Source organism: Gasterosteus aculeatus, chromosome 6 (genome assembly GCF_964276395.1).
Source record: "Gasterosteus aculeatus chromosome 6, fGasAcu3.hap1.1, whole genome shotgun sequence".
Lineage (NCBI taxonomy): Eukaryota > Metazoa > Chordata > Actinopteri > Perciformes > Gasterosteidae > Gasterosteus > Gasterosteus aculeatus.
Genome location: NC_135693.1, coordinates 6,616,809 through 6,640,986, shown reverse-complemented (window position 1 = coordinate 6,640,986; position 24,178 = coordinate 6,616,809). Strand labels below are relative to the sequence as shown.

Here is a 24,178-nt window from a genome sequence, read left to right as displayed (position 1 = left end):
ACCGGGTTAGAGCAAGGCTTTAATCTGCCGAAATGATTTATTGATCACACTCTTTCCCATTTTTATTACACTAATTCAACTAATTGTAGATAATAAACGTTTTTTAATATGACTATCTGGAATTAATATCAATCATTACTTCAAATGAGTGGCTTTGGCAGCATCCAGCGTTATTGCTGTGTGGTATAAAGTCTGATTGGATTTGGACAAAGCACAGGGAGTGTTGTTGGGACTTTCAGGAGCCGTCTCTACACATGGAGACATTGATTCTGTGAGTTTCCCAGATAAAGATGAAAAAGAGCTTGTTCTGCTGCGTCAGATGACCCGGGTAGACTTCAAGCGGCATTGTTTTCTAATACACCCAAAACTATGGTGAATCTGCATATGAACTTTGTCCTTTTGTACTGTTTGGCTTTGGACTCAGTATGTTGGCCATTTACATTTTGGACACTTTTGACATGAAATCATTCAATTCAACCAACAAGGAAGGATGGAAGGTCAAGAATAGAGGTTTAAATGCATATGGAGGAGTATACATATGTATATATATCAAGTTAAGACGTGTTTATATTTAATTTAAGTAATTTAAGTTTTCCAGCAGCAGGTCAGAGCACAGAAGACTTGACATGCAGATAATACGATTTTGAAGTCAAAGCCCGGACATGTCGAGCCGTTTGACAGGCCCGCCGCTGCGTTGATGCACATATTCAGTGTTCTGAAGGCTGCTGTGTGACCGTCTAATTCATCAGTGGGTATTTACTCCTCTTTTGTTTATGCCCTTGTGACGGAGAGAGCTGCTCTGCATGTGAAAAGAAAACAACTAACAGGAGGTCGTTTTGTGTTTCACTAAAGCCTGTGAGATCAAAAAAAGGTCTTAAAGATTGTTGTCTGTTGATTAACAGTGTGCAAAGCTGCCGGTGTTTGTGCTGAGCACTCATCAGACAGATTTGAATAAAAGGCCATTACTCTAATATTAAGAAAGATTTGTCCCTTAATTAAAACTTTCACTTTACCATTGCTGCCTGGTATATGAAAAACTATGTTAAACAGTATATATAAATATATCTATCTATATATATGTATATGGTACAGTATATTCTTTACAACCCAAAAAACAGAAAACCCCAACGCACATTTACATAGTTTTTATCACATCACAATAAAATATTAGATATTAAAAAGAATGTCTGTCGTTGGACCTCGCATACTCTCAGCAGCACAAAAACACAAACAGTCACATGTGAGTCGTCCTCTTGTTAAGTGGTATCGACGAGGCTGACAATCACTGAGCGACTTTCCTTTGTCTCTCCCGAGATCTTGTGTCATATTCACCAGTGACCTTGCCACCACTTTGATAGCTATGAGGTGATAACGGCTCGGAAGGGCCAGAGTACTTCTGTTAAGAACCCGTCCTCAAAGTAAAAACAAATCCCCACCCCAACTCCCATCTGGCTCTGCCGAGGCCTCCGGGGGTCTCAGGTGATCGATATAAAAGGCCCCCTGTTGCGAGCAGGAGACACAGTCACAGTCTCTCGGTGGAGGAACACAGTGTCACACTGATCACAAGTCCACCCGAAATCCATTTTGTCCCCAGAGCTTCACTTATTGAGCCGCTGCCATGTGGAAGGACTCCAGCAATGGTAAGAAATGCTTTGTGATCTTCACATCAGGTTTTCATGTTTTGCTTTATGTCCAGTTTTGTTTGTGGGACATAGATCCCTGGGTGAAGTAGTTAGTGGTGCAAGGTGAAGTAGTTTTGCAGCACAGTCTGCTCAGTCGGGTATGTGTAAAAAACCTTGGCACCCGCTGCATGTGATGTAAGGCGATTCACCAACCTGGGTAAACTAAATAGGACGGCTAAAAAATACTAAAACTACTTTGAGAATTTTAAGACTACGTGCTGTATAAACAGTGAAAGAAAAACACAGTGCCAGTAAAATAGAAAGAAAAGCCCTAATTATAATATGTTTTGTGTAAGGTAGAATAAAACACCAATGACTAGATTATTCTTACAGATATTTGTCAACAAGGTCCTTGTTTTTGTCTGCCTTCACAAACTTTAACTTTATTGGGTATTTATGTTCAGAAATCCCAGAGTTGGAACTTTTTCAACCAGAAATGAAAAGGCAGTTATTTGTATTACTGCACATTCAGCGTCCTGATTTCATGATGCATTACTGTTGAATTACAGCTTTAGAAAGTAGCCTCTTGAGAAACTAAACAGCGGCTGGTTCAGAGCACAACAAGAGGGCAAAGGAAAAAAGACAAACATCTATGCATCCTGTCCGACGTTGAACCCGCTCCCCTCTTCTCTGTCTCCCCCCCAGACGACGCCAGGGCCGCGGCCTCCGGCGGCTCCCATCGCAGCACCAGTCGCAGGAAGAGAACCAGCTTCTCCAAGGACCACGTGGAGCTCCTGCGCGTCACCTTCGAGACCGACCCGTACCCGGGCATCAGCCTCAGAGAGAGCCTGTCCAAGACCACCGGCCTGCCGGAGTCACGCATCCAGGTACTGCTGCCGGCCGGTCTGCGATATCAAACGCCCGAGCCCCCTCACGGCGGGCGGGTGATGATGCAATGAGTTAAACCGGGTCAATTAAACGGTCTCTTCAGATAAGTTTAGGAGCTTTGAAACTGTTGTTGTTTTGAGATTAAACGCACGCAGGCGAGCACGCGCAGGGGGCCGGATCACCGGGAGGGGGCGGGGGGGGGCCTTAGTGAGGCCTCCTGCCTTACGACACAAGCTGCACTTTTCTTATCATAAAAAAAGGCTCTGTTTTCAAATTCATCCTGCATAGAATTGTAGATATCGCTATCACTTGACTTCTTCTTATCTTTGAAGATGACACGAGCTGTTTTTATCGGGCCCTTGTTTGAGCTCGCAGATAGACTGTACAACAAGGCTCTGACGGCGGACTGCCGTGCTAATCCTGTCCCGCCGCCTCACCGCTGCCTGTTTACCCGGAAAATGATTAACCGGGTAGATTGTTTTGTTTGTCCGACCCCATTCCAACCTCAGCATTTATTTTTTTCTTCTTCTCCTTTTCCTGTCCAGGTGTGGTTTCAGAACAGGCGAGCTCGCACGCTGAAGTGCAAAGGCGCCAAGAAAGCTCTGTGGCAGTCTGACAGCCCGGCACGTGACGCCCTGCCTCCGCCCCATGCTGCCGCCGGTGGGGGCCCGCAGGCCGGCTCCGTCCATCTGCCGCCTCTGGGCCCTCCGCCGGCCTATCAGACCCTGGTGAAGGAGGAAGAAGTGAAGGTGGCCTGCTACTACGGACAGCGGCCCCCGGCCTACTCCACCGCCGAGGAGCACGGACACTACGGCTCCGCGTACGGGCTGAAGCAGAGCGGACCGCTCGGATGCGGATCCGCCGCTTTCCTGAGGGGCTTCTGGTCCCAGCCGGGCAGCCGAGCCTCCCCCGTCCCGCCCCAGTGGGGCCACTCGCCCCTGGAGATGAGAAGCTACGGCTCCAGCTCCACTCAGGCCGGAGTCGCGTATCCGGGATCGGCGGAGCAACGGGCGTACATGCCCTGCTCCACCTCCTACTCCACCTCCCACTCCTCAACTCCAGACACGCCGGATTCCGGGTACTGGGATGCCAGCCTGGAGAACACCACGCCGGTGGAAAGTCAGTACTCGTGGATGGACAACTCGTGGAGTGGGGCCTCTATGGAGGTGTGCGGGGGGGCTGAGTCGCCGGCGCTGACCCGGTACGACCCCTTGCCCGAGCTGTCCCTGCATGAGATTCTGGGGGAGCTGCATGAGCACTGGCTGGGTGGGGAGGAGGTGGATATCCATGCTACTGGGGAGAAAACGCCGTTCTCTTAATGGCTGTGGCAATAGGATTTACAATGGACATTCAAAATCATGTATATCATTTTGATTAAAGGTATTGGTGTATTTCCTCTGTCATGTGTACATATAAGACGTTCAAGAACTCCAAAGCATTTAATATGAGAGCCACATTCTCACAATAATACAGGATTTTTATTTATTCCTGAAAGACTACAATTTCTTTTGGTTGATGTATTTATGCTTTCATTCGACTATATTTATGACTTCTATTCATGATTTTCCTGCACTTTTATTCAAATAAATCAGAAATAATAATTCATGAAGCACTTTTCTTTGTTGTTATTTTCAAATCCATGAATTAGCTTTGGGTTCATTTACAACCAATACGAAAACTACCACATGAATTCCCCTGGACTCCGGATGTGGCCGATTCGCCATGTAGTGGGAAGATAAAGTGAGTCATGCACTCTAAGCAGCAGATGGTGCCTGTGAGTTGGCAAAAGGATGAGAGGGACACAGACTATGTAACCTAAACCTTTGCCGAAGGAATTCAAAGCCCAAAATTACGTTTTTTTTTTTATTTCTACTCATTTGACAACCTTTTTTTCTTTTTAAAGAAAACAAAATTAACTTCTTCCTCAGGATGAAATGACAAACACCGGAAAAACATTGCAATTAAAGTTATCACTCGGATTTCTTTTCAAATGAACAGAAACAGCTAAAATACATATTTAAATCTTAATGTAAACGTAATCTAAGGGCAAAGACATTCCTGGGCTTTGACAATAGGTCCCTATTTCGTGCTTACATTTCGATAAGATAAGATAAGATAAGATAATCTTTCATTAGTCCTGGAATGGGGAAATTCATATGATTATACAGCATTTTTGAGAAAAGTGAGGTTAAAAAGTTGTGCGTAGGTGTTTTGCCACTATCTTCATAGTCCTTCTATCTATTTTCTGGGGGAAGTTTTCCAGAAATATGAGATGAAATAAATAAAAAAAAGGAAATCTAAAATAAGAGTAAAACCAATTAAGGTGCAATGGAATCAACTGTGTGTAAGAGAAAGAAAACTTTTTAAACTGACGTCTGTCGTCCCCCCCATCAGATACTAAGGGTTAAACTGTCAGATTAATGACAGCTGTAACTGACAGTTATATAGACACCGAATTTTACTTCCCTCTCTCATCGTCTCAATGGGAAGGGTGATGTGCCTTTGTTAAAAGAGCACATCACCTTTCCCACAGGAGGGATCGTGGAGGCTTCCTGGGCTCACTGAAGACAGACCAGCCGGCAACGTCGCAGGCCGGTGTGTGTCAGACAGGTGTTCGCCTGCGCGGGACGCTAAACAAACAATATGCAGACGGCTGAGTATAAAGACATTCGTCAATTAGGATTTTTTAAAAACAAACCTGAGGACTAGCACAGATATTACTGGGGGAAGACAGGCCCTCTGTGAGTGATGGTCCTCAGCCGCCAGCGGTTTCAGGGATGAAGCCCATACCCTTCACTAAAAATACCAGCCGTAACTCAACCCTCCCAGGGAGTCCGAGCAGGGGCCACGCGCTTTAATTTAGTAGCTTGTCGGAGCGCTCGGTGATTGCACTGCGCCACTCTCAGCCGCGCATGCCCTCAGCCTGTGCACGTCCGCTGCTGTGATTGATGTTGGTCAGTGACAGGAAGTCTGCGTGTGTGGGCGCCTGCATGCTCATACTGTACGTCCGTATGCTATACCATCTAGAGGATGGTGTCTGGAAAGTGGAGAGGAGACGTGGGAGAGAAGACATCTCACATTCGTTTCACTGTCCTAAAAATAGAACGGCGAGCCGCTTGCTGGCCAGACGGCCGTCCTGTGCAATTAGGCCCATGTAACACTACCCCATTGAGGATTTTTGTTTTCACTGACGCTGTTTGTCAGATGCGCGTAAACACAAGCAACCCCACGTCCGTTCACAACTTCCCCGTCGGCGTTGAGAATATACACGACAAGTGAGCAGGCGCGACCAGAGCTCAAATTTGTTTACGAGCGAATATGCTGAGATGCTAAATATTGCAGAGACTCCACATTAAAATAGAGCGTTGATATTGATTATAATCTACAGCAGCTTGCTAATGAACAACCCTACACCATAACATAACCCTACACCATAACACAACCCTACACCATAATACAAGCCTACACCATAACACAACCTTAAACCATAACACAAGCCTACACCATAACACAACATTACACCATAACACAACCCTACACCATAATACAAGCCTACACCATAACACAACCTTAAACCATACCACAACCCTACACCATAACACAAGCCTACACCATAATACAACCTTACACCATAACACAAGCCTACACCATAATACAAGCCTACACCATAACACAACCTCAAACCATACCACAACCCTACACCATAACACAAGCCTACACCATAACACAACCTTACACCATAACACAACCTCAAACCATACCACAACCCTACACCATACCACAACCCTACACCATAACACAAGCCTACACCATAACACAACCTTACACCATAACACAAGCCTAGACCATAACACAAGCCTACACCATAACACAACCTTACACCATAATACAAGCCTACACCATAACACAACCTCAAACCATACCACAACCCTACACCATAACACAAGCCTACACCATAACACAATACAACCGTACACCTTAACACAACCCTACACTATAACACAACCTCACACCATAACACAACCATACACCATAACACAACCTTACACCATAACACAACCATACACCATAACACAACCATACACCATAACGCAACCCTACACCATAACACAAGCCTATACCATAACACAAGCTTACACCATGACACAATACAACCGTACACCTTAACACAACCCTACACCATAACACAAGCCTACACCATAACACCAGCCTACACATAACACAACCTTACACCATAACACAAGCCTACACCATAACACAACCTCAAACCATACCACAACCCTACACCATAACACAAGCCTACACCATAACACAAGCTTACACCATAACACAATACAACCGTACACCTTAACACAACCCTACACTATAACACAACCTCACACCATAACACAACCATACACCATAACACAACCTTACACCATAACACAACCATACACCATAACACAACCATACACCATAACGCAACCCTACACCATAACACAACCTTACACCATAACACAACCATACACCATAACACAACCATACACCATAACGCAACCCTACACCATAACACAAGCCTATACCATAACACAAGCTTACACCATGACACAATACAACCGTACACCTTAACACAACCCTACACCATAACACAAGCCTACACCATAACACCAGCCTACACATAACACAACCTTACACCATAACACAAGCCTACACCATAACACCAGCCTACACATAACACAACCTTACACCATAACACAAGCCTACACCATAACACAAGCCTACACCATAACACAACACAGCGCATGGACACACGGTGTGACCTTAATGGATTGCCCTTCATAATAATTGAGGTGCTGCACAGATAACTCCCTCGAGCAGCATGATAGGATTAATCCCTAAATGAAGCACAATCCAAGGTTAAAAAGCACGTTTCAGTACAGTAGAAACTGACGGCACCGTCACATCTGATAAACGTTGAAATATTTCTGTCTGGAGTACAGAAATGAATTGAAAAATGTCACAATTCTTTTGGGCTGAGCACTTGTTTGACGATAAAAAAACGTAATAGACGGACTTTAAGTACCTACAGGGATGTAACATAATGTGTCAGTACTGGACAATAAAAGTTTTTGCTAAATTGATGGACACATGCAGAAAAAATGTAGAAGCAAAACTCTCCTATAGCTATACTTTGTATCATCATAATCTATCCCCATTATATATTAGAATCATCCCCTTATGAATAATAATAATAGGTGTTTGTCTATGTTGTTTGACAACCCACACTGTGTTAAGTTTGTTGAGCGGTTTGGCATCATTTCAGCTCACACCTGGAAACAGAAGAAAGGGGAATAAAAAGACGAGCAGCATTAAGGCTCGGGTGATTTTTTATTGATTTGATTTTGACAGGAAAAGAAATGTGTGTATTCAAATAGAAAATCGACTAGTATTCAACCGTATTCAGCGTGTGATGTATTAAAGATTTTTGATTATATTATATTCATATATTGGATTTGGAAGGCGTGACTGATTCAGGGTCAAGAGACGCTAACGTGGTAGAAATTATTCAGGATTTTTATTATGTCCCAACAACAGGCTTGTTCTTGGAGACAGCCCACCGCTCAGCTGCTGGCCATCTAGGGAACGCATTTCTTCCTTTTATTCTCCCTCTTAAAGTTCCTTTTTGGGGAGAGTATATCCTGTGTTCCCACGTGTAAATTGGAATTGAACTAACTTGAACCCAGCCAACTGGCCAGCAGAGGTCAAATCGCTATCTGCACACTCCTTCTTTCGCAGACACACATCCTCCTGTGGTGTTTCCATCTGCACCTCCCCTCTCCTGTCTCGCACATCGCATCCATCTATTACACACACACACACACACACACACACACACACACACACACACACACACACACACACACACACGCAGTAGCACAGCATGTCTCTCTCATATCCATTTATCCTCCTCAACCACAAAGTCATGTGAGAAGCACACAGCGACTTCCCTAAATTTAGATCTTTTTAAGATATCTGAAAGTTCGACATGCAGGCGGTGTGCGTGCTTGCTGTCTGATGTGACAGATGCAAGTCTAACCAAATTGAAAATAATATAGCATCAGTCTTGTCTTTATTTGGGGACGGAGGGTGAGGTTAAAGTAGCCCGAGGTGCTTGCTTGATATCGCTATTTAAGGCGCTACATAAATAAAGTTATGATCATCTGTCGTACATCTTCAGGGTCCAAGTCAAGGGCCGACGCCCGTCTCACATTGCTAAAGACTAATAAAATGCAGGCCAGTGTTTGCATATCAGCTTTCCTAAATGTGTAGTGTCATTTCTCACAGTCCCCGGCTCCCCCCCCCCCCCCCCCCCCAGCAGGCAAAGTGCACTTTATCCGCAGCCCCTCGCGTTCAAACCAAAGCTCCGCCTCTCCGAGCGAGCGAGCGCACCCACCTCGTCCAGCGGCGGCCGCACAGCGCGCAGGCTGCGAGGGAGGGCAGAGGCGCGGGGGCACGAGAGAGAGACACACACAGGGAGCGAGAGAGAGAGAGAGAGAGAGAGAGAGAGAGAGTCTACTTCACGGCCACTTTTTGGGAGGAGGCTACAACTGTGCCCGCTGCTGGTGGTGAAAGATGCGGTTCCTCTCCGACTCTGTGCGCCGCGCGGTCCGCCTCCGACGCTGGTGATGCGCGCCGCGCAGGGATCACCACCCAGCAGCAGCAGCAGCAGCAGCAGCAGGAGGAGGAGGAGGAGGAGCAAGAGGAGGTGGGGGTCAGGACAACAGTGCGTCGGGGTGCCGGTGGTAAGCTCGGGACTATGGCCAACGGAACCGGTGCTATCATGTTAAAATGCGTGGTGGTGGGAGACGGCGCGGTGGGCAAAACGTGTCTCCTGATGAGCTACGCCAACGACGCCTTCCCAGAGGAGTATGTGCCCACGGTGTTTGACCATTACGCAGGTAGGAAACGCGTGGTTTCTCCCCTTAAATCGATTTAGTCAGTCGCACGTTTCGTCATAGCATCGCGTCATGTGATCGGCTTCTATTCCGTGTTTTGTTGAGCTGAACACAAATCTAATAAGTGAGTGAATTCCCCGTTTCCTCCGCCACGCTTCTCCCCCTCCAACTGCATTGGCCTGCATCTGTTGCTATAATCAAAACCACTTGTTTGCCTCCTTCCTCCCCCTTCTCCCCCTTCTCTCCCTCCTCCTCTCAACATGCGCTTTGTCATTTCCTCGCAGTGAGTGTCAGCGTCGGAGGAAAGCAGTACTTGCTGGGACTGTACGACACAGCCGGTCAGGTACAGTTGATTTTCTCTTCTTCCCTGTGCCAAGTGCCGAGCATGTCAAGGACAAGCTGGGTCACACACACGCACACACACACACACACACACACACACACACACACACACACACACACACACACACACACACTCCCTGTCTCTCAATCTATCTCGGTCTCCAAAGGCCCCCACATGGCCCATATTCAGGCCAGACACTAAGCTGCAACAGGTGACGTTTTTTTCCGCACATGGGTTTACTGCCGGAGTGTGCCGTGGACAGTGATGGCTAGTTAAGGGGGGTTAGGGGGGCGGGAGGGGGGGTCAATAGTTCTATTATGTGGAGAACAGGGCTCTTATGTCCGGTAGTGATGTCACAGGTTTGTTAAACAGTGCTGCCCCTAATGCACGGCTTCTTCTTCACAATGTGCCATTCAGCAGGCAAGAGTTAAAACTGTAGTGAAAACCCAACTGCCCACACACACACACACACACATGCACCCACACACACACACAATAATGTTCCCACTCAGCCGTAGAGCCAATGAACAAAACACAAAAACGGACCGGAAGTCATGTTAACACTCAAAAGACACAGATTCATTGAGGGCCGTCGGGGACGAGACGTGGCAGCAGAGGTTACGTTTTAAACACTTACTTACCCCCGCTGACGTCAGGCCTCGGTCTGCATCGGTAAAGGTCAGTCACACACACAAATGACTCTGCAGTGGTCACCAGTATGGGCCACGGTGGCGCATGGAGTTTGAACCCAACCACGGCTGCTCCTCGTCCCACGTCGATTATTCCCACTGTGTGGGATGGGTTCAAAAAAAAAGTTTAAAAAAAATACAGGTTCAAAAATGCAATGTAAGTTGCTTTAGATGAAAGCGTCAGATAAAATGACGTGTAATGTCATTTATAATACGGGTAGATGAAATCCAGCGTTCTGATTGGTTGAGAGTGAGTCACGGTGGGGACATTATTCAGCGATAATGTACAGTTGCTGTTCACGTTGACCCAAAGGTTCTGCATCACTGCGCGCTCAAAGTACGGCCGTTGACATTTTAGCTTTTAGCTCGGCAGCAATCGCGGAAATAAGACTCGGAAATCCCACGAATGATCGGTTTGGGGCAATGCGAGCTTTCGCAGCCGGACACGTGGGTCCGCCGGTGCGTCGGGCCTAACAACGCCCCCGAACTGTTACATTATTGGACGATAAAGTACTGCCTCTAGTACCTTATTGCTTTAGTAAAGTATTGATTGTTTACAGCTTCAATAGGCAGTGATGAAAACAAAACATGACATAATATAATCTAGAATTTTTCAGTGTGCGACGCAATGTGACGCATGTTCAGGTTAATATATAGCCAACAAAATCAACTGTTTTTTGGACAATTATTATAATTTATTAAGGTGAGACATGTGACATCATATGCTCTTCTCAAAGCCGCCATACTCCAGTCAGAAAACTGTCATTTTAGCTCACAGATTGTTTCTTTCGTTTGAATGTCAACTAACAAAGTAAAACTCATCAAAACCATCTTGGTGGTTTCCCGTTGTTCCAAAAAGCACCAGTTCCGGTTTGAGAATATATATATATATATATATATATATATATATATATATAATATATATATAAAGAGGAAGTAGTAACCAGCATAACGTTTTCCCTGTTAACTATACGTAACTTTATGCAAGTTATTCCCCCACAGCACTGTTTCCCTGAGGCTGACAGGCAGTTTTCTGTGTAGATTAGTTTAATGTAAATTGGAAAAGAAAATCATTTTGGTAAGAATCACTGAATAAAAACGTAATAATTACAAGACTCCCTTTTATCTGCGCTCGTCTCTTCCTCCGGGCAGCATTTAACTGTGTGAAATCGGAACGAGTCACGCGATCTGACCGGCGGTAAGAGAAAAAAAAGAGGCGTTTGAAAGGTCAACCGGCGGGAATATTCAGCCGGCCTCGCCGCTCCGTTCATCAACCAACGCTTGATGCACAAGTCCACGAATAGCAAGTCGTGCCTCCACCTTCCCACGCCGCCATCCACCTGTGGCTGCGTTGTGTTTGTGGACACGGTGGAGGTGTTACTACTCGCTCGCAAGAAAGAGGAACAGGCCGTATTATCTCCTCTTCCGTGTTTGATATCGTGAGTGTGTTTGTGTCGGAGCAGGGTTTTTCCTTTTTAGCTGATTCAGAGTGTCTCCGGAATGGAGAAGTCCCCCCATATGTCCGCCTTGGTTGCTGCAGGCCACCGAGAGTAGAGTTACTGCTCTCCTTCCACTAACCCCCCCCCCCAAATCCCCCCCGCCTCCGACTCCACTGACCTCTTTATGTGGAGCACAAGGCCAGCTGGTAATGTTTATAGCTGCAGCCTCTGATCAAAGACCTGGCGCCCCAAAGAGAGAGGGGGGGAGACAGTGAAATGAAGACTGAAAATACGAAGAGAAGGAGAGAGAGAGAGAGAGAAGGGGGGCAGATTGGGGAGGAGAGGGTGGAATTGCCCAGAATTGGTTAATTCAGTCCTCTCAATTTCATTTTCACTTTTCTTTCTTCCTCCCTGCGACTCAGTTCCATGCCTCACCCCCCTGCCTCCCCCTGCCTCCCCCCCCATCATCTCCACCATCCGGCCCGGGCGACTTTGCTGCTGCTCTGCTGTTCCACAAGGGCATCGGCATCAAAGACACAAGCCTCCTTACCCGTCCGCTACACTTGAATCGATACCGCTTGGCTATTGGTCTGCACGCTCGCCACGTCGCTCCCTCAAGCCGCCCCCCCCCCCCCCCCCCATTGACTTATTCCATATGGAAGTTGTGTGGCGTCTGTTTTTTGGCAAACACGACGAGGGAGCAGAGGGGAAAGCATTTCCTCATTCATTCAGTCGTCTTACTGCACTCAATGAAATAGAGCACCGCTGCCCGAGGAGGAGCAGGAGGAAACAGGAAGTGGATGCTAAGTGCCGTGGTCGCAGCGGCGGCGCTTTGGGTAGAGGGAGTGAGGAGTTGTGATGGCGTCCGTGCCACCGGTGTCCCGCCGCCCCCTCGACTGCTTTAACACTCGGCTGCGTATCCTTTCACTTCACCCCCCCCTCGTCCCCCCGCCCGTCACGGTGTGACACAGTCCGATGAGTCCATTGGGACTCAGCAAACCAAAGAGGCGCAGTGACCCCCCTGGACGGACGTCCCGGTGGGGGCGAGGCGGGGTCAGGGGTGAGAGTTGAAAGCGGGAGACTGGAAATGGCTTCACCCAGCGAGGGAACCTGACACCTCTCTGCTGCTTGGACACCGAGAAACTGTATGCTGCCTGCGTCACCTCACACTTTAGATTTTACTCTCCTTCAGCTGTCTAAAGACTCAGGGAAACTCTTTGCATTCACAAATAACTTTAAAGGTTGAACTGACGACCGGTCCATCGTCTGCGCAGGGCCTTAAAAAGAATCACGCCGGGTCACCGCGCTTGACTGCGCGAGCTAAACTTGGTAATGCTAATTAGCGATCCTCGCTTTCTAACGGACACATTTCATTTCATTGAAAAGCATCGCCGGCTGACTCCAATCAGTGCGAGTCGTCCGACTGACAGATGAGAGGCTGCTTGTTTTTTCAAAATCAATTTGTTTTGCGGGTATGCAGCCTGTTGTTGGTTACCGCTACCAATCGTCATTATTATTATTTACTTAGTAACCCGGCGAACTGACCGGCCAACGGCGGGGGGGTTTAAGGTTAGGGGGGGTAGATCACGATGACAAAAAAATGTGTGTGCACCCAGCTGCACTACAGCAATCTAGCATTCCATAAAGGTGCCGCACTCAAGATCATTCATCAGTGGAAGCAGCTCCTATGAGATACAAAATACTAACTATTAAGCTACACTAGACTGCTAATGTTCTACTGGAAACTTACATGCTAATAAAGAGGTTTTGGTCGTGTCATCAGAAAACGGAAGTATGTTATCAGCCATAATAGTTTTGAGGTCTGAGCTGAAGCCGAGATAAGCTCTGATGGCATCATAAGGGACAGAGTCACATAAGACATTCGACAGCTGTTTCCACATGTTGAGCATAACAGTTGTAGCAGTACAGTATCTGTAAAAACACAGTGGCATTCACCTTTTGATATTCTTCTGTTAGTAATCCAGTGGTTCCAAACTGCCCCCCCCTTAGGGATAAAGGGACATTGTAAGACTTTAATGTTGTGGATGAAGCTGAGACCCCCCTCGTCGCCCAACGCAAACCCCCCCCTGGGGTTTGGAAACCACCGCACTAATCATATTTCCTACCCAAAGTAATATATTTAGTAGTATTGAATTCAACATCGCTAAAAGCGAATACATGAATAGAGTTCCCTCTAATGATCCGTTACAGGTTCTTATGTGTCGTGCTACACACAGCTAGTATGCCGTTGCCATCAACTGCCATTAAAGGCAACAATAAACTGTCGGATCTCTGAAAGGAGCTCGGCAGGATGTGATCTCACCACACAGGCATGAATAGACAGAGTGCATCACGGCTCAAGCTATAATTAATGATCATTAATCACCATGAGAGGGCCAGTGAAATAATAACGACCATAAATAGCTTATTAAATCTTTTATCCCTTGGGTGAAATGCAGTTTGGTGAAATGTGCAGATTTGCTAAATCAGAGGCCGAACTCTGTGAGAAAGAAGCATCTTTTGTCTGGACTTCCCACCCGGCGGCCATGGGAGAGCAGGCGTCTCCGGCTCTTGTTTTATGGAGCCCCGAGGAGGCGAAAGGCGTAGGAAAGGAGACATGGAAGAGAGAGGGAGAGAGCGGTGGGAGGAGGGAATGACGCACTGATATCATTGCACTCATAAGTCACCGAGTCAACAGAGCGCAGTCACGCGGCTCCAATGAAGCCCCGGTGGAAATGCGCCGAGCAAAGCCAGCGTTTAAACAGCGAAGCCCCCTTTTGGCCCCTGCTGCACCGCCTTTTCGAAAGATGACGGATTCACTCCAATAAACACGTGTGACGTGGACATCTGACGGAAACTTTCACAGCTGCCTGAGTGTAAACATTTCAGGGCCGGGCGCCGATCAAACATGAGACGTAGGAGTACGCAGCCAAAGTCTGCGTCTCCTAATATACGCTCTCGAGGGGCCAGCGGGTACGATGCCTTTGGCAGTGTGTCGGGGGGGATGCTAAGCAAACGGGGTGAGAGGCGGAGATGGGTCTCCGAGAGGCGCCGGGCCTGTGAAACTGCTGAGTGGCTTTTATCGCTGTGCCTTTATGTCCGCAGCTCGCAGGGAGAACAGAGGGTTGACTTGTGCGAGCAAAGGTCAAGCACACGTGCACACGTGCACACACACACACACACACACACACACACACACACACACACACACACACACACACACACACACACACACACACACACAGCCGACTTATATTCAGGGCGGATAAAAAGCACATAATGTATTGATGCAAAAGTAGTGTGTGCTGTTACATGTTCTCCCCAGGAGGGAAAAACAAGCAGCTTAACATTAGTGTCCAGGCTTGTCTTGATATAAATGTGTCGACTTTTTTTTACAGATTTTCTCCACCGTCTGTGCACCTCGTTGCATCGACGCAACATATTCATTTCTAATTATGTTATGACGCTGCCATTTCCAACCAGGACCTCTAAAGGGCACAATGCGCTTGGTTGGGATGGAACCGTATTGCAGGCAAACACAAGAGTAAATCTACGTGCAGCAGCTGTGACGCCACGGGCTTACTGACGGCCACATTAGCACGCTAACGTGTTCACCAAAGCCCCTCAGTGTAGCGGGCTAACATTTGTTAACTAGAAAATGCATTGCAATGCAACTGAAATGAATGTCAAAAAATAGTAACAGTACAGAAATTAGAAACGCTGGAATAAATTTGACAGATTTGCTGAATACCGCTGAATGTTGTAGGATAAAATCATTAAACTGCATAATGTACCAGTTATAATGATTGACAGAGGAAGATAAACCAAGTTATCCAAAGAATTGAAGAGCCTAATTGAAATAGATGGAAGCTATGGAAGTTATAGCAGTAAGAGAAGTAGTACTGGTGCTATTAGCAGTTATAATGGTAGAAGAGAGAGAGACGAGGGAAATTCACACGTCAAAGCAGTTCCCCTCGATGCAAAACTACCCAAGACTTTCCCAAACGCTGAGATAGAGTTTATATGTCTGCGTGGTCAGAAATACGACTCTCCTGGCAGTTTCAAGAACTTGTACCTTGTGCTTTTCTGAGAATTGTGTCACCACATTTATATCGGTCTCTATGGGGCAAGAGTTAGACTTTGTCTCGCTCTCAGTCTGGATGGATTCCATAGTCACATGTCGACGACGACCAGCACAAGATGTCCTGATGCAGGAGGAGTGAAAATTGTGGAAATGCTGGCGATAAATAAATATTATCCTAACCAAGACGCTCTCTAGGATTTCTTTCCTCACTCTAGGCTGCACACTCAGGTAAATCTCAGAAACGGCCTGAAAAATTCATGAAACATAATCAGTGATATTGACACGAGTTGAATTTGAATATATATATATATATATATATATATATATATATATATATATATATATATATATATTGGAGAGTGTCAGATAAGCTGTCGGTCACACTAAAGCAACTCGAATGACTCAAATGATGTGATAGTTCCCACTCAAAGAATATCAAGGGGATGATTTAAAATCCCGGCATCTGGTGATCATATTGGACGGTATTGTTTGGCACAAACCTTTGACTGGTACTGTATTTGGCAGAGAATGGTCCCTGAAGGCATCGGAATGAATTCCAGCGCGCTGTCGCACCTTTACAACCGTCTCCGGCACAGTGGGATCCAATTTGATATTGAATTCGGGGATGTGGGCAATACAGTTTCCAAGGCAAGAGAGAGTGAGATTGATTCACTTGGTCTGGTTGAGTCACATCTCATGTGATGGAGATCCATTGATCGGCCTCCTCTTTAAGCTAGCAGGCAGACAAAAATCCAGATGCTGTGCCACAGAAGAAGAGGCTGTGAATATTCACATGTCTGTGCAACTCGGACATTCTTTCGAGAGATTTTATCCTCACTGAGGACAGGAGGGCGCTTGATTAGATGGCTGTGTGTCGGGTTTTGGGGGTCGAGGCGAGGCCTTGTGCTAAACAAGATATTTTAAAGGTTTAGTGAGTTCATTTAATTTAATATCACTGTATTTTTGTATATATTGTGCATTTTTTCTTATTATTGCCTGACCTGTATATATTCAGGCTGCTGTAGCGGAGGGGGAAAAAAAATCCCCTTTCAGGATGAATACAGTAACCATCCATCACATCTGTTAACATTTCTACCCTCTCTCGCGTGAAGATCATCCTCTTCAGTCCTTTCTCTTCATTGCTCAATTACAAAGCACATTTCTTCAGGCGTGTCCTTCCTGTCATTCCACATCATTCCTTTAAATCGCCACGGAGATAACTGAGCACATGAGGAAAAGACTGTCTCTCTGTCTTCGGGGCTCGTTTTTCACACACTTTAATTCACACGCAGTAATTTCTCAGGTGTTGAGAAATAGAAATGAATCACGTCTGCTCACCTGACGCCAAATGATAATAAGTATTTCCGTCCCGTCCTCTTTCAGGAGGACTACGACCGCCTGAGGCCGCTGTCCTACCCGATGACCGATGTCTTCCTCATCTGCTTCTCGGTGGTAAATCCTGCCAGCTTCCAGAACGTGCGTGAGGAATGGGAGCCTGAGCTGCAGGAGTATGCACCCAGTGTCCCGTACTTGCTCATTGGCACCCAGGTGAGTTAGTAATTCCGTATATTCCATTCCTTCATGCCCGCTTCAGATGAGTCCTTACATGAGGTTTTCCACTCGCACAGAAAATATTGCCTGGATACGATATCAACATCAGTACCGGCCCTCTATCGACATGATAAGACATAAAGTGTCAAGCTCACTGTTAGCTACAATGAATTTATTTTAAAAAGGCCACCGAGGCCTTCAGAGCAACTTGTTGAATCCAGAGACAAATGTGCCCTTTTGCTTGTGCTGCCATGCGAATGTTTCCAAACCCTAAAGGAAGTTTGCATGATGCATAGAAGACACGGAGTGTCACGAACACTCACACAGAAGGTTCTGCCCGTACAGCCTGCGAAGATATTCTAATTGTTGCAGTCATATTCAAGTAAAAATGCCAGACTGCTATAAACACTACAGCTGTTACTAGCTTTCACAATGGGAGGCTTGTGTTTTGTCGTATATTGTTATGATGTTATGAATGTCTTTGGGTTTTTACTGTCGGGCAGAAAAAATAAGGCATTTCAAAATGACACCTTGAGCTGCGGCAAAATGTAATTCCACCTTTTCCGTCCATTTAAGAGACGGATTGAGCCTTTTGAGAATAAAAAAACAAAGCTAGCAGGAACTTGATTCAGAAAGATTGGATCATTTTAAGAGAGAAATAAAAGATGGGCACCACCAACCACACTATCTGAAGGCAGGGATGAAGTGGATTACTTGACTGCCGTCTTGTTTTTCAATGTTAGAAAAGTTAGCAGTTGCAATGTTGTTGTGTTGTGTCGAATAGGAGTTAATTAATTCAATCATAAAGTTGTGGAGCAGCCAGTAGAGACGTGGCTGGTGTCCTCAGGCTGAGCTTAAGGAGTTAAGTGGTTTTGTGCAGGAGAACACTTTGCCTTAAAGGGAGTCATTTAATCAGAAATGTTTAAACAAGCAAGTTCATTACGTGAAGATGCAGAAACTGGACTTTTGATCTTAAATAGATGTTAATAGAAGAAACATTTCAAAGTAGATCTGGTCTGTGTTCCCTGGTAACCAAATAGCTGAGTGGCCGAGGCCCGGCGGTGATGAGGAGGACAGCGAGGGGGTCTGATTTATCGTGTGTCAGCTGATGTTTACGGCCCCTTTATCAGGTCCACTAATAACTTGCCCGCTGCTTTTGGTTTGGATGCTGATATGAACACATGAACAGAGAGCCACACGACCACAAATCACACCAGTAGAGAAAAGTGTTGATGAAGGTCGCTCCGAGTGAGATTGTCCAGGGTGATGCATTTATCATTATCTGGTTATTACTGCGATAGGAAGGAGGTGTGTGCGCGCTGAGCATTGCAACGAATAAAAAGAAGAGTAAGGAACCTTGTGGTTAGCTGTGAAATGGCTTTGCACAAGAGCAGGAAGTGTGGGGCGACATGGCTTTGTTTCCAAATGAGAAAACAGTTTGACACTTCAGCCCTCATGACTATGTTTAGTAGAGGAAAAGCGCTGTAACGGCTGATTTTATCTTGTGAAATCAACAAAAAACTATTGACAATATATGCAATTGATATCCACATATTAAACAGGCAGTATCCTCTAGTTTAGAAAAGTAAAGCCAAAGCAGAAGAGTCTTTCTAATGACCAGCAGGGGGCGACCGTCTGATTGTAGAAGTTTATGAGAAAATCGACCTAATTCTAGTTTCTACTCCCATTTAACATTGCATGACGGTGTTTGGAATTAGTGAGATTAAAGTAGACAATAAAGTAATGTTTTCGAGCGGGGCTGTGTTGTGATTGACAGGTCGCTATCAAAGCAGGTGTCTTCATTGTGTCTATGTCCACTTCTCATGTAATGTATCTGATTATATGTCCCTCATTTGTTTTAGATTGACCTTCGCGATGACCCCAAGACCATTGCCAAACTGAATGACATGAAGGAGAAGCCCATACTCACTGAGCAAGGACAGAAACTAGCAAAAGAGGTTTGTATCTTTGTCCAAAACAGGAAAAAAATAGCCGACGAAGAGAACAAAAGCTTATCTTTTCACTTTTCAGTGCTGTTGGATTCCTGTGTATTCAACCCACGAATGTCTCTCATTCCCTCAGTGAAATGCCTGGAATCACTCCCAATGTACATCGTTCGCCTCAAAGTGAATCCATTCTGCGTGAACGGGAACCTCGAAAGGAGAAGCAGTAGATTGTAGATACCAAATATGGTCACTGATTAATCGCTGCTGTCAGCCAGAAACTGAGATGCAGGTCAAACTTTTTAGAACGGACAATCTAGACTCAAAGGATTTAGATAAAACACATTTCCTGTGGGAGTCACGAAGGCCACAAGAGTACATGTAAAATCATTCTGGATCTGATAGATGGTGAATTGTGACTGTCCCTAATGTTTAGCCTCATCTGTAGCCTGTAAGCATCAACCTTTCTGCAACACAAATTCCTGGCAGTCTTTGAAAAATCTTGTTTCTGAATCTATCTATTGCACTTCTGGTCGTCCTCACAGAGAAATCCATCCTCTCTCTGCCTGAGGTGTCTTCCTTTTGTTTTGGGGAGTTTTCCCCGGCCGATGCCGGCGTCCCTGTACAGAGGATGTTGCATGTGTACAGATTGTAGAGCCCTCTGGAGCTGTTTGCCATCGTAAACAGCGTAATGCGGTGGATGTCTTCCACAGGCTTTAGGCCTGAATGAAATCCTTTCTTGTGGCTGCAGATACCAGGAGACAATTTTGTTACAAGATTAACAACAGCTAATCTGCTTGATGGAGTACATTGGAAAGTAGTCTAAAGCTCACAAATTCACACATTTATACACATAAAGTAATGTTTTATACTTTCTTTGCAAACCATTTTTGTATTAATTAAACAAACAAGCCTCACATATGCTGTTAAAAGGATTCTTTTACCTACAGGCTAGCTGTTTCCCTCCATACCCAGTCTTTATGCTAAGCTAAGCTAACAAGCTACCAGCTATAGCTATACTATGGGGTGGAAAGACCGTGGATTCCTTTACATTTAACTACAACAGCTGCCAGTTAACCAGAGTTTCGTACTGGAATTTTCGGACTGATGGTCCATCCGTTCTTTTCTTGCCATCAGATCGGTGCATGTTGCTACGTGGAATGTTCAGCTTTGACCCAGAAGGGCCTGAAGACGGTGTTCGACGAGGCAATCATCGCAATCCTCACCCCTAAGAAAAAGAAGGGCGCTTTAAAGAGAAGACTGGGACCGCGCTGCATCAACTGCTGCCTGATCACGTGATACAAACCCAGAGAACGTTTGGCAACCGAGCATGAAACCAAACCTCGACGAGAGGCGAAAGAAACGACAAGAGGGACAGACAGCAGGGAGAGACAAAGGACTGAAAGGGACAAACAAGAGCTGTTTTTCAGCTGCGAGCCTCTTGAAAGGCCGTAACTCTTCTGCTCTCCAGCACAGGTTGATGATGCAGTTTACAACCAAAGGAGCACAAAACCCTGGTTTCTTCTTTTAAAAGGCGTTTGCCTCCAAAGTACCTTCTTTTATAACCATTTTTTATCATTTGTTTTCATGTACAAAATTGTTGTACGGTGTCATGGGAAAGAAATAACACAAAATTACATTTTAGTTTTAAGAAAAATGCTATATTTTAACTTTAGCATATTATGTCTTCTGTTTTGAAAGCAAGATTATTGATTTGTGCATTTGTGTCTTCATAAGATCGGAGAAAGTCTGCAGTTGATCAATAATGAGAGGCTTACTTAAGTGACACTGTGACAAGAGACACGTTACATTTCTGGACACAGAGCGCTGCACGGAAAACGTCTTTTTGTTAACTAGTAAAAAGCCAACAGGATTTTTCCGTTGGATTTTGGGGTGTTGCAAAAAAATAAGCTCTGTGGCAAAATAATGTTTTTTGTTCAGTTAAGATAATCTTTGCAAATTAACACCACTTTTGGGATTCGTCTATTGTGAATGCAATCAATAGAAGTAGAAAGCTAATTTTAGAATATAAGCAAATTATTCCATGAGAGCTAAAAGCGGACAGGCTCATCTCACCACTTGTTACCAACCGGCTCTTATGAGAAACATAAAAGCTTCAGTGAGATATTCTTGTAGATTGCAGAACAGGACATTCTCCACAGACCTTATTCCAGGCATCTAAACGTTTAAAAAAACACATTGAGACGAGGGAACCGGTGGATTGAAAATGCACACTTTCATTCGGGGGTTTTAGGACTAATTCCTGCAGCGCTCCAAACGGCAGTTTCCTGAGCCCCAATTTAAGGTTTGTGCCTCAGAGAGTCTGTTGGCCTCCAAAGTCTGTCCAGTCATTTGCCAACTGTGGACCTGCAAATGAAACCACAGGTGTCTCGCATTGCGTGGCGGATAACTGAGTGCAATGCTTTTCAGAGAACACAGTTGGGAGTCTTTTTTCGCCTTCTGAAAACCCTAATTTATAGTGTGGCACATTGTACGTTAGGGGCTGAGGTCTTTACCTGGAACTGGAGTTTTTTTGTCCATTTGAATGATCTAGATCTTATCATTTTATATCTCTAAGGTGATCTAGTTTGTGCAAATATTATTTCGTCAGCCGATTACCCTTTTTGTTTTAATGTTTTGGTGTCTTGCTGCAATAATGCTTTATCTTTGTATCACTTTTAAGACGGTTTAGAAGAAGAGGGACCTCATTTTAGAAATGAAACCGATTCACATCCAACGCCCAAAGAATCTAGCGAACACTTTCATCACAACCCGGTGGTGACACAATACTGTAACGCACAACACGAAGCACAGTCGGCGACACAAGAAAGCACATTCCTCTGCTTTTAAATGTAGTTCCACTCCCAGAGAAAGCCGATTGAAGCAAACAAGATGCACACAGTTCCATCCGGCACAAGGACTGGCAGCATCTTACCCCGCACATCATTGTCTCTAAAATACCAAAAAGAAGCAGATCCAAACAGTTTTGAAGAGATACAAGAAGGGTTGCAGCAGCTGTTTGTACGTGCAAACTTGACTCCGTTTTAATGAAAGTGGTTTACAAATCACAGAATCAAAATGTAAAGTTGCAACAAGTTGCTGATAATCTTTTACACCCAAAAACAGACGTAGCTGTTGCGTTAGCCAGTGAAAGGTGCACAGTCAAAACTTCTAACCTACCGATTTAGAGATTATAGTAATTCTACATTAAAACATCTTTTTGACCCAATACACCTCAAATTAGAAAATCACAATTGTGACTAGCAAACATGAAAAACCTTTGGCCTGCGTTCTTTGAGTGATGTAAAACACAACGTCAAACAGCACAAGTATCAGTAGGCCACCTAAAAACTGAAATAATTTTGTCAGTTATTTTAAATCCCTTGATGCTTCAATGACTGCAAGCGTCTTTCCATGGATAATGGAAAAAAAGTCATCTAATGACTTGTTCATTTCAGATATTTCTTCTGCTTTTATTGTGCAACCTATCACAACGCATTGTAAATCACAAACCTATAAGGGACTTTATATACAAACAAAAGTGATGGATATACGGATATAGTGATGGATAAATAACTGGTGCAACCCTCAATAATAGTGTATGCATTAAGTTATATGGTCCTTACTCGACGGCTGTAGGTGTTTTACATTAACAGTTCGACTGTTAATGTAAAACACCTACAGCCGTCCACCGATGCGATTGGCACACGATCCACCGGCTCGTGTGCCAATCGCATCTTTCAGGCAACACTGTTGAACCAGAATATCCCATTAGAACAGATACCAATGCCACTTCAAATATACATTTAAAGGTCATATATTAGAACAGCGTAACCATCTCCACCCGACCAAAACAACACTGTGCCACACAGATTTCAAGCTTACGTCGTTGTGATCAAACTTTTCTTGCCAGCTCGTCTTATCATTACGCATTCGTTATCGGCCTTTTCTCACTTACTGCTTGTTTGTTTAAAAAGACATTAATGAACTCTTGCTTAAAGACGACCGTTCATTCTGTCATGAGTGGGATTATACTGATTGATCAAAGCTTTACTGTAAACGGTGCTCCTCCTATCTGTCAGTTTTCGCTTGCTTACGTTGTGTGAAGGTCCCCCCCCCTCAGGACACAGGACCGAAGTGCCGCAGCCACCAATGCGCTTCTCTTCCAAATAAATGTGTTTACTGTGTTAACAAACCGGCTTTGGAGGGCTTAACTCCGTCACACGGCATTTGTGAAATTAACTTCTGCAGCGTTTGTTCCTGGAACCAAAGTGCGTTCATGCTCATCATGACATCAGTGGGTTGACTTGATAAGTAGGTCAACTATGAGGCAAATGAATACATAGAGATATTGTGTTTATCAATGTATGCTCTGTTCATAAAGGTTCCTGTTTATTGTCAACCCCTTGAAGTCGGTGACTTTTCATCAACGCGCTGCTCATTCTGTTCAGGGGGAGCTGTGTTGCTCTCTGGAGAATGAGCGCCACCTGCTGGCTACCTTTAGCACGGCCGTCACATTTTGTGCTTTCTATTCTTAGTGGCCACTTCAAGAGACACATTGCTTCTGTTTTATGACTTTATACCATAGAAAAGGATAACAACATGTGAGACGTATTCAGTTATCTAACTTGCATTAAAGATCTGAGATCATAACATTTAGTTTTGATCCGGTTTTGAACCAATA

The 24,178-nt window shown here is 45.1% G+C and overlaps 2 protein-coding genes across 4 annotated transcripts; both read left to right on the top strand.

Moving 5' to 3' along the window:
- The first annotated feature begins 1,434 nt into the window (after positions 1 to 1,434).
- On the top strand, positions 1,435 to 4,108 carry LOC144409420 (uncharacterized). The gene is made up of 3 exons (XM_078103934.1): positions 1,435 to 1,640; positions 2,328 to 2,509; positions 3,056 to 4,108. Exons 1-3 carry the CDS (start codon positions 1,619 to 1,621, stop codon positions 3,827 to 3,829), a joined length of 978 nt encoding a protein of 325 aa, XP_077960060.1. The 5' UTR covers positions 1,435 to 1,618; the 3' UTR covers positions 3,830 to 4,108.
- Positions 4,109 to 8,901: 4,793 nt separating this feature from the next.
- LOC120820726 (rho-related GTP-binding protein RhoQ) lies at positions 8,902 to 23,689 on the top strand. Of its 3 annotated transcripts, none has more exons than XM_078103931.1 (5): positions 8,902 to 9,448; positions 9,730 to 9,788; positions 17,384 to 17,548; positions 19,414 to 19,509; positions 20,632 to 23,689. In XM_078103931.1, exons 1-5 carry the CDS (start codon positions 9,307 to 9,309, stop codon positions 20,791 to 20,793), a joined length of 624 nt encoding a protein of 207 aa, XP_077960057.1. In that variant the 5' UTR covers positions 8,902 to 9,306; the 3' UTR covers positions 20,794 to 23,689. The 3 variants fall into 3 exon arrangements, with proteins under 3 accessions (XP_077960057.1, XP_077960059.1, XP_077960058.1); XM_078103933.1 differs by having other exon boundaries at positions 19,634 to 22,112; XM_078103932.1 differs by lacking the exon at positions 20,632 to 23,689 and adding an exon at positions 19,583 to 19,651.
- Positions 23,690 to 24,178: the final 489 nt, after the last annotated feature.

Excerpts from the sequence above, each read along its gene's own strand:
- LOC144409420 (XM_078103934.1), top strand. The coding sequence starts at position 1,619 with ATGTGGAAGGACTCCAGCAATG. Across the intron at positions 1,641-2,327 it reads GTGGAAGGACTCCAGCAATG|ACGACGCCAGGGCCGCGGCC; the intron begins GTAAGAAATGCT and ends TCTCCCCCCCAG. Across the intron at positions 2,510-3,055 it reads TGCCGGAGTCACGCATCCAG|GTGTGGTTTCAGAACAGGCG; the intron begins GTACTGCTGCCG and ends TTTCCTGTCCAG.
- LOC120820726 (XM_078103931.1), top strand. The coding sequence starts at position 9,307 with ATGGCCAACGGAACCGGTGCTATCATGTTAAAATGCGTGGTGGTGGGA. Across the intron at positions 17,549-19,413 it reads ACTTGCTCATTGGCACCCAG|ATTGACCTTCGCGATGACCC; the intron begins GTGAGTTAGTAA and ends CATTTGTTTTAG. Across the intron at positions 19,510-20,631 it reads GACAGAAACTAGCAAAAGAG|ATCGGTGCATGTTGCTACGT; the intron begins GTTTGTATCTTT and ends TCTTGCCATCAG.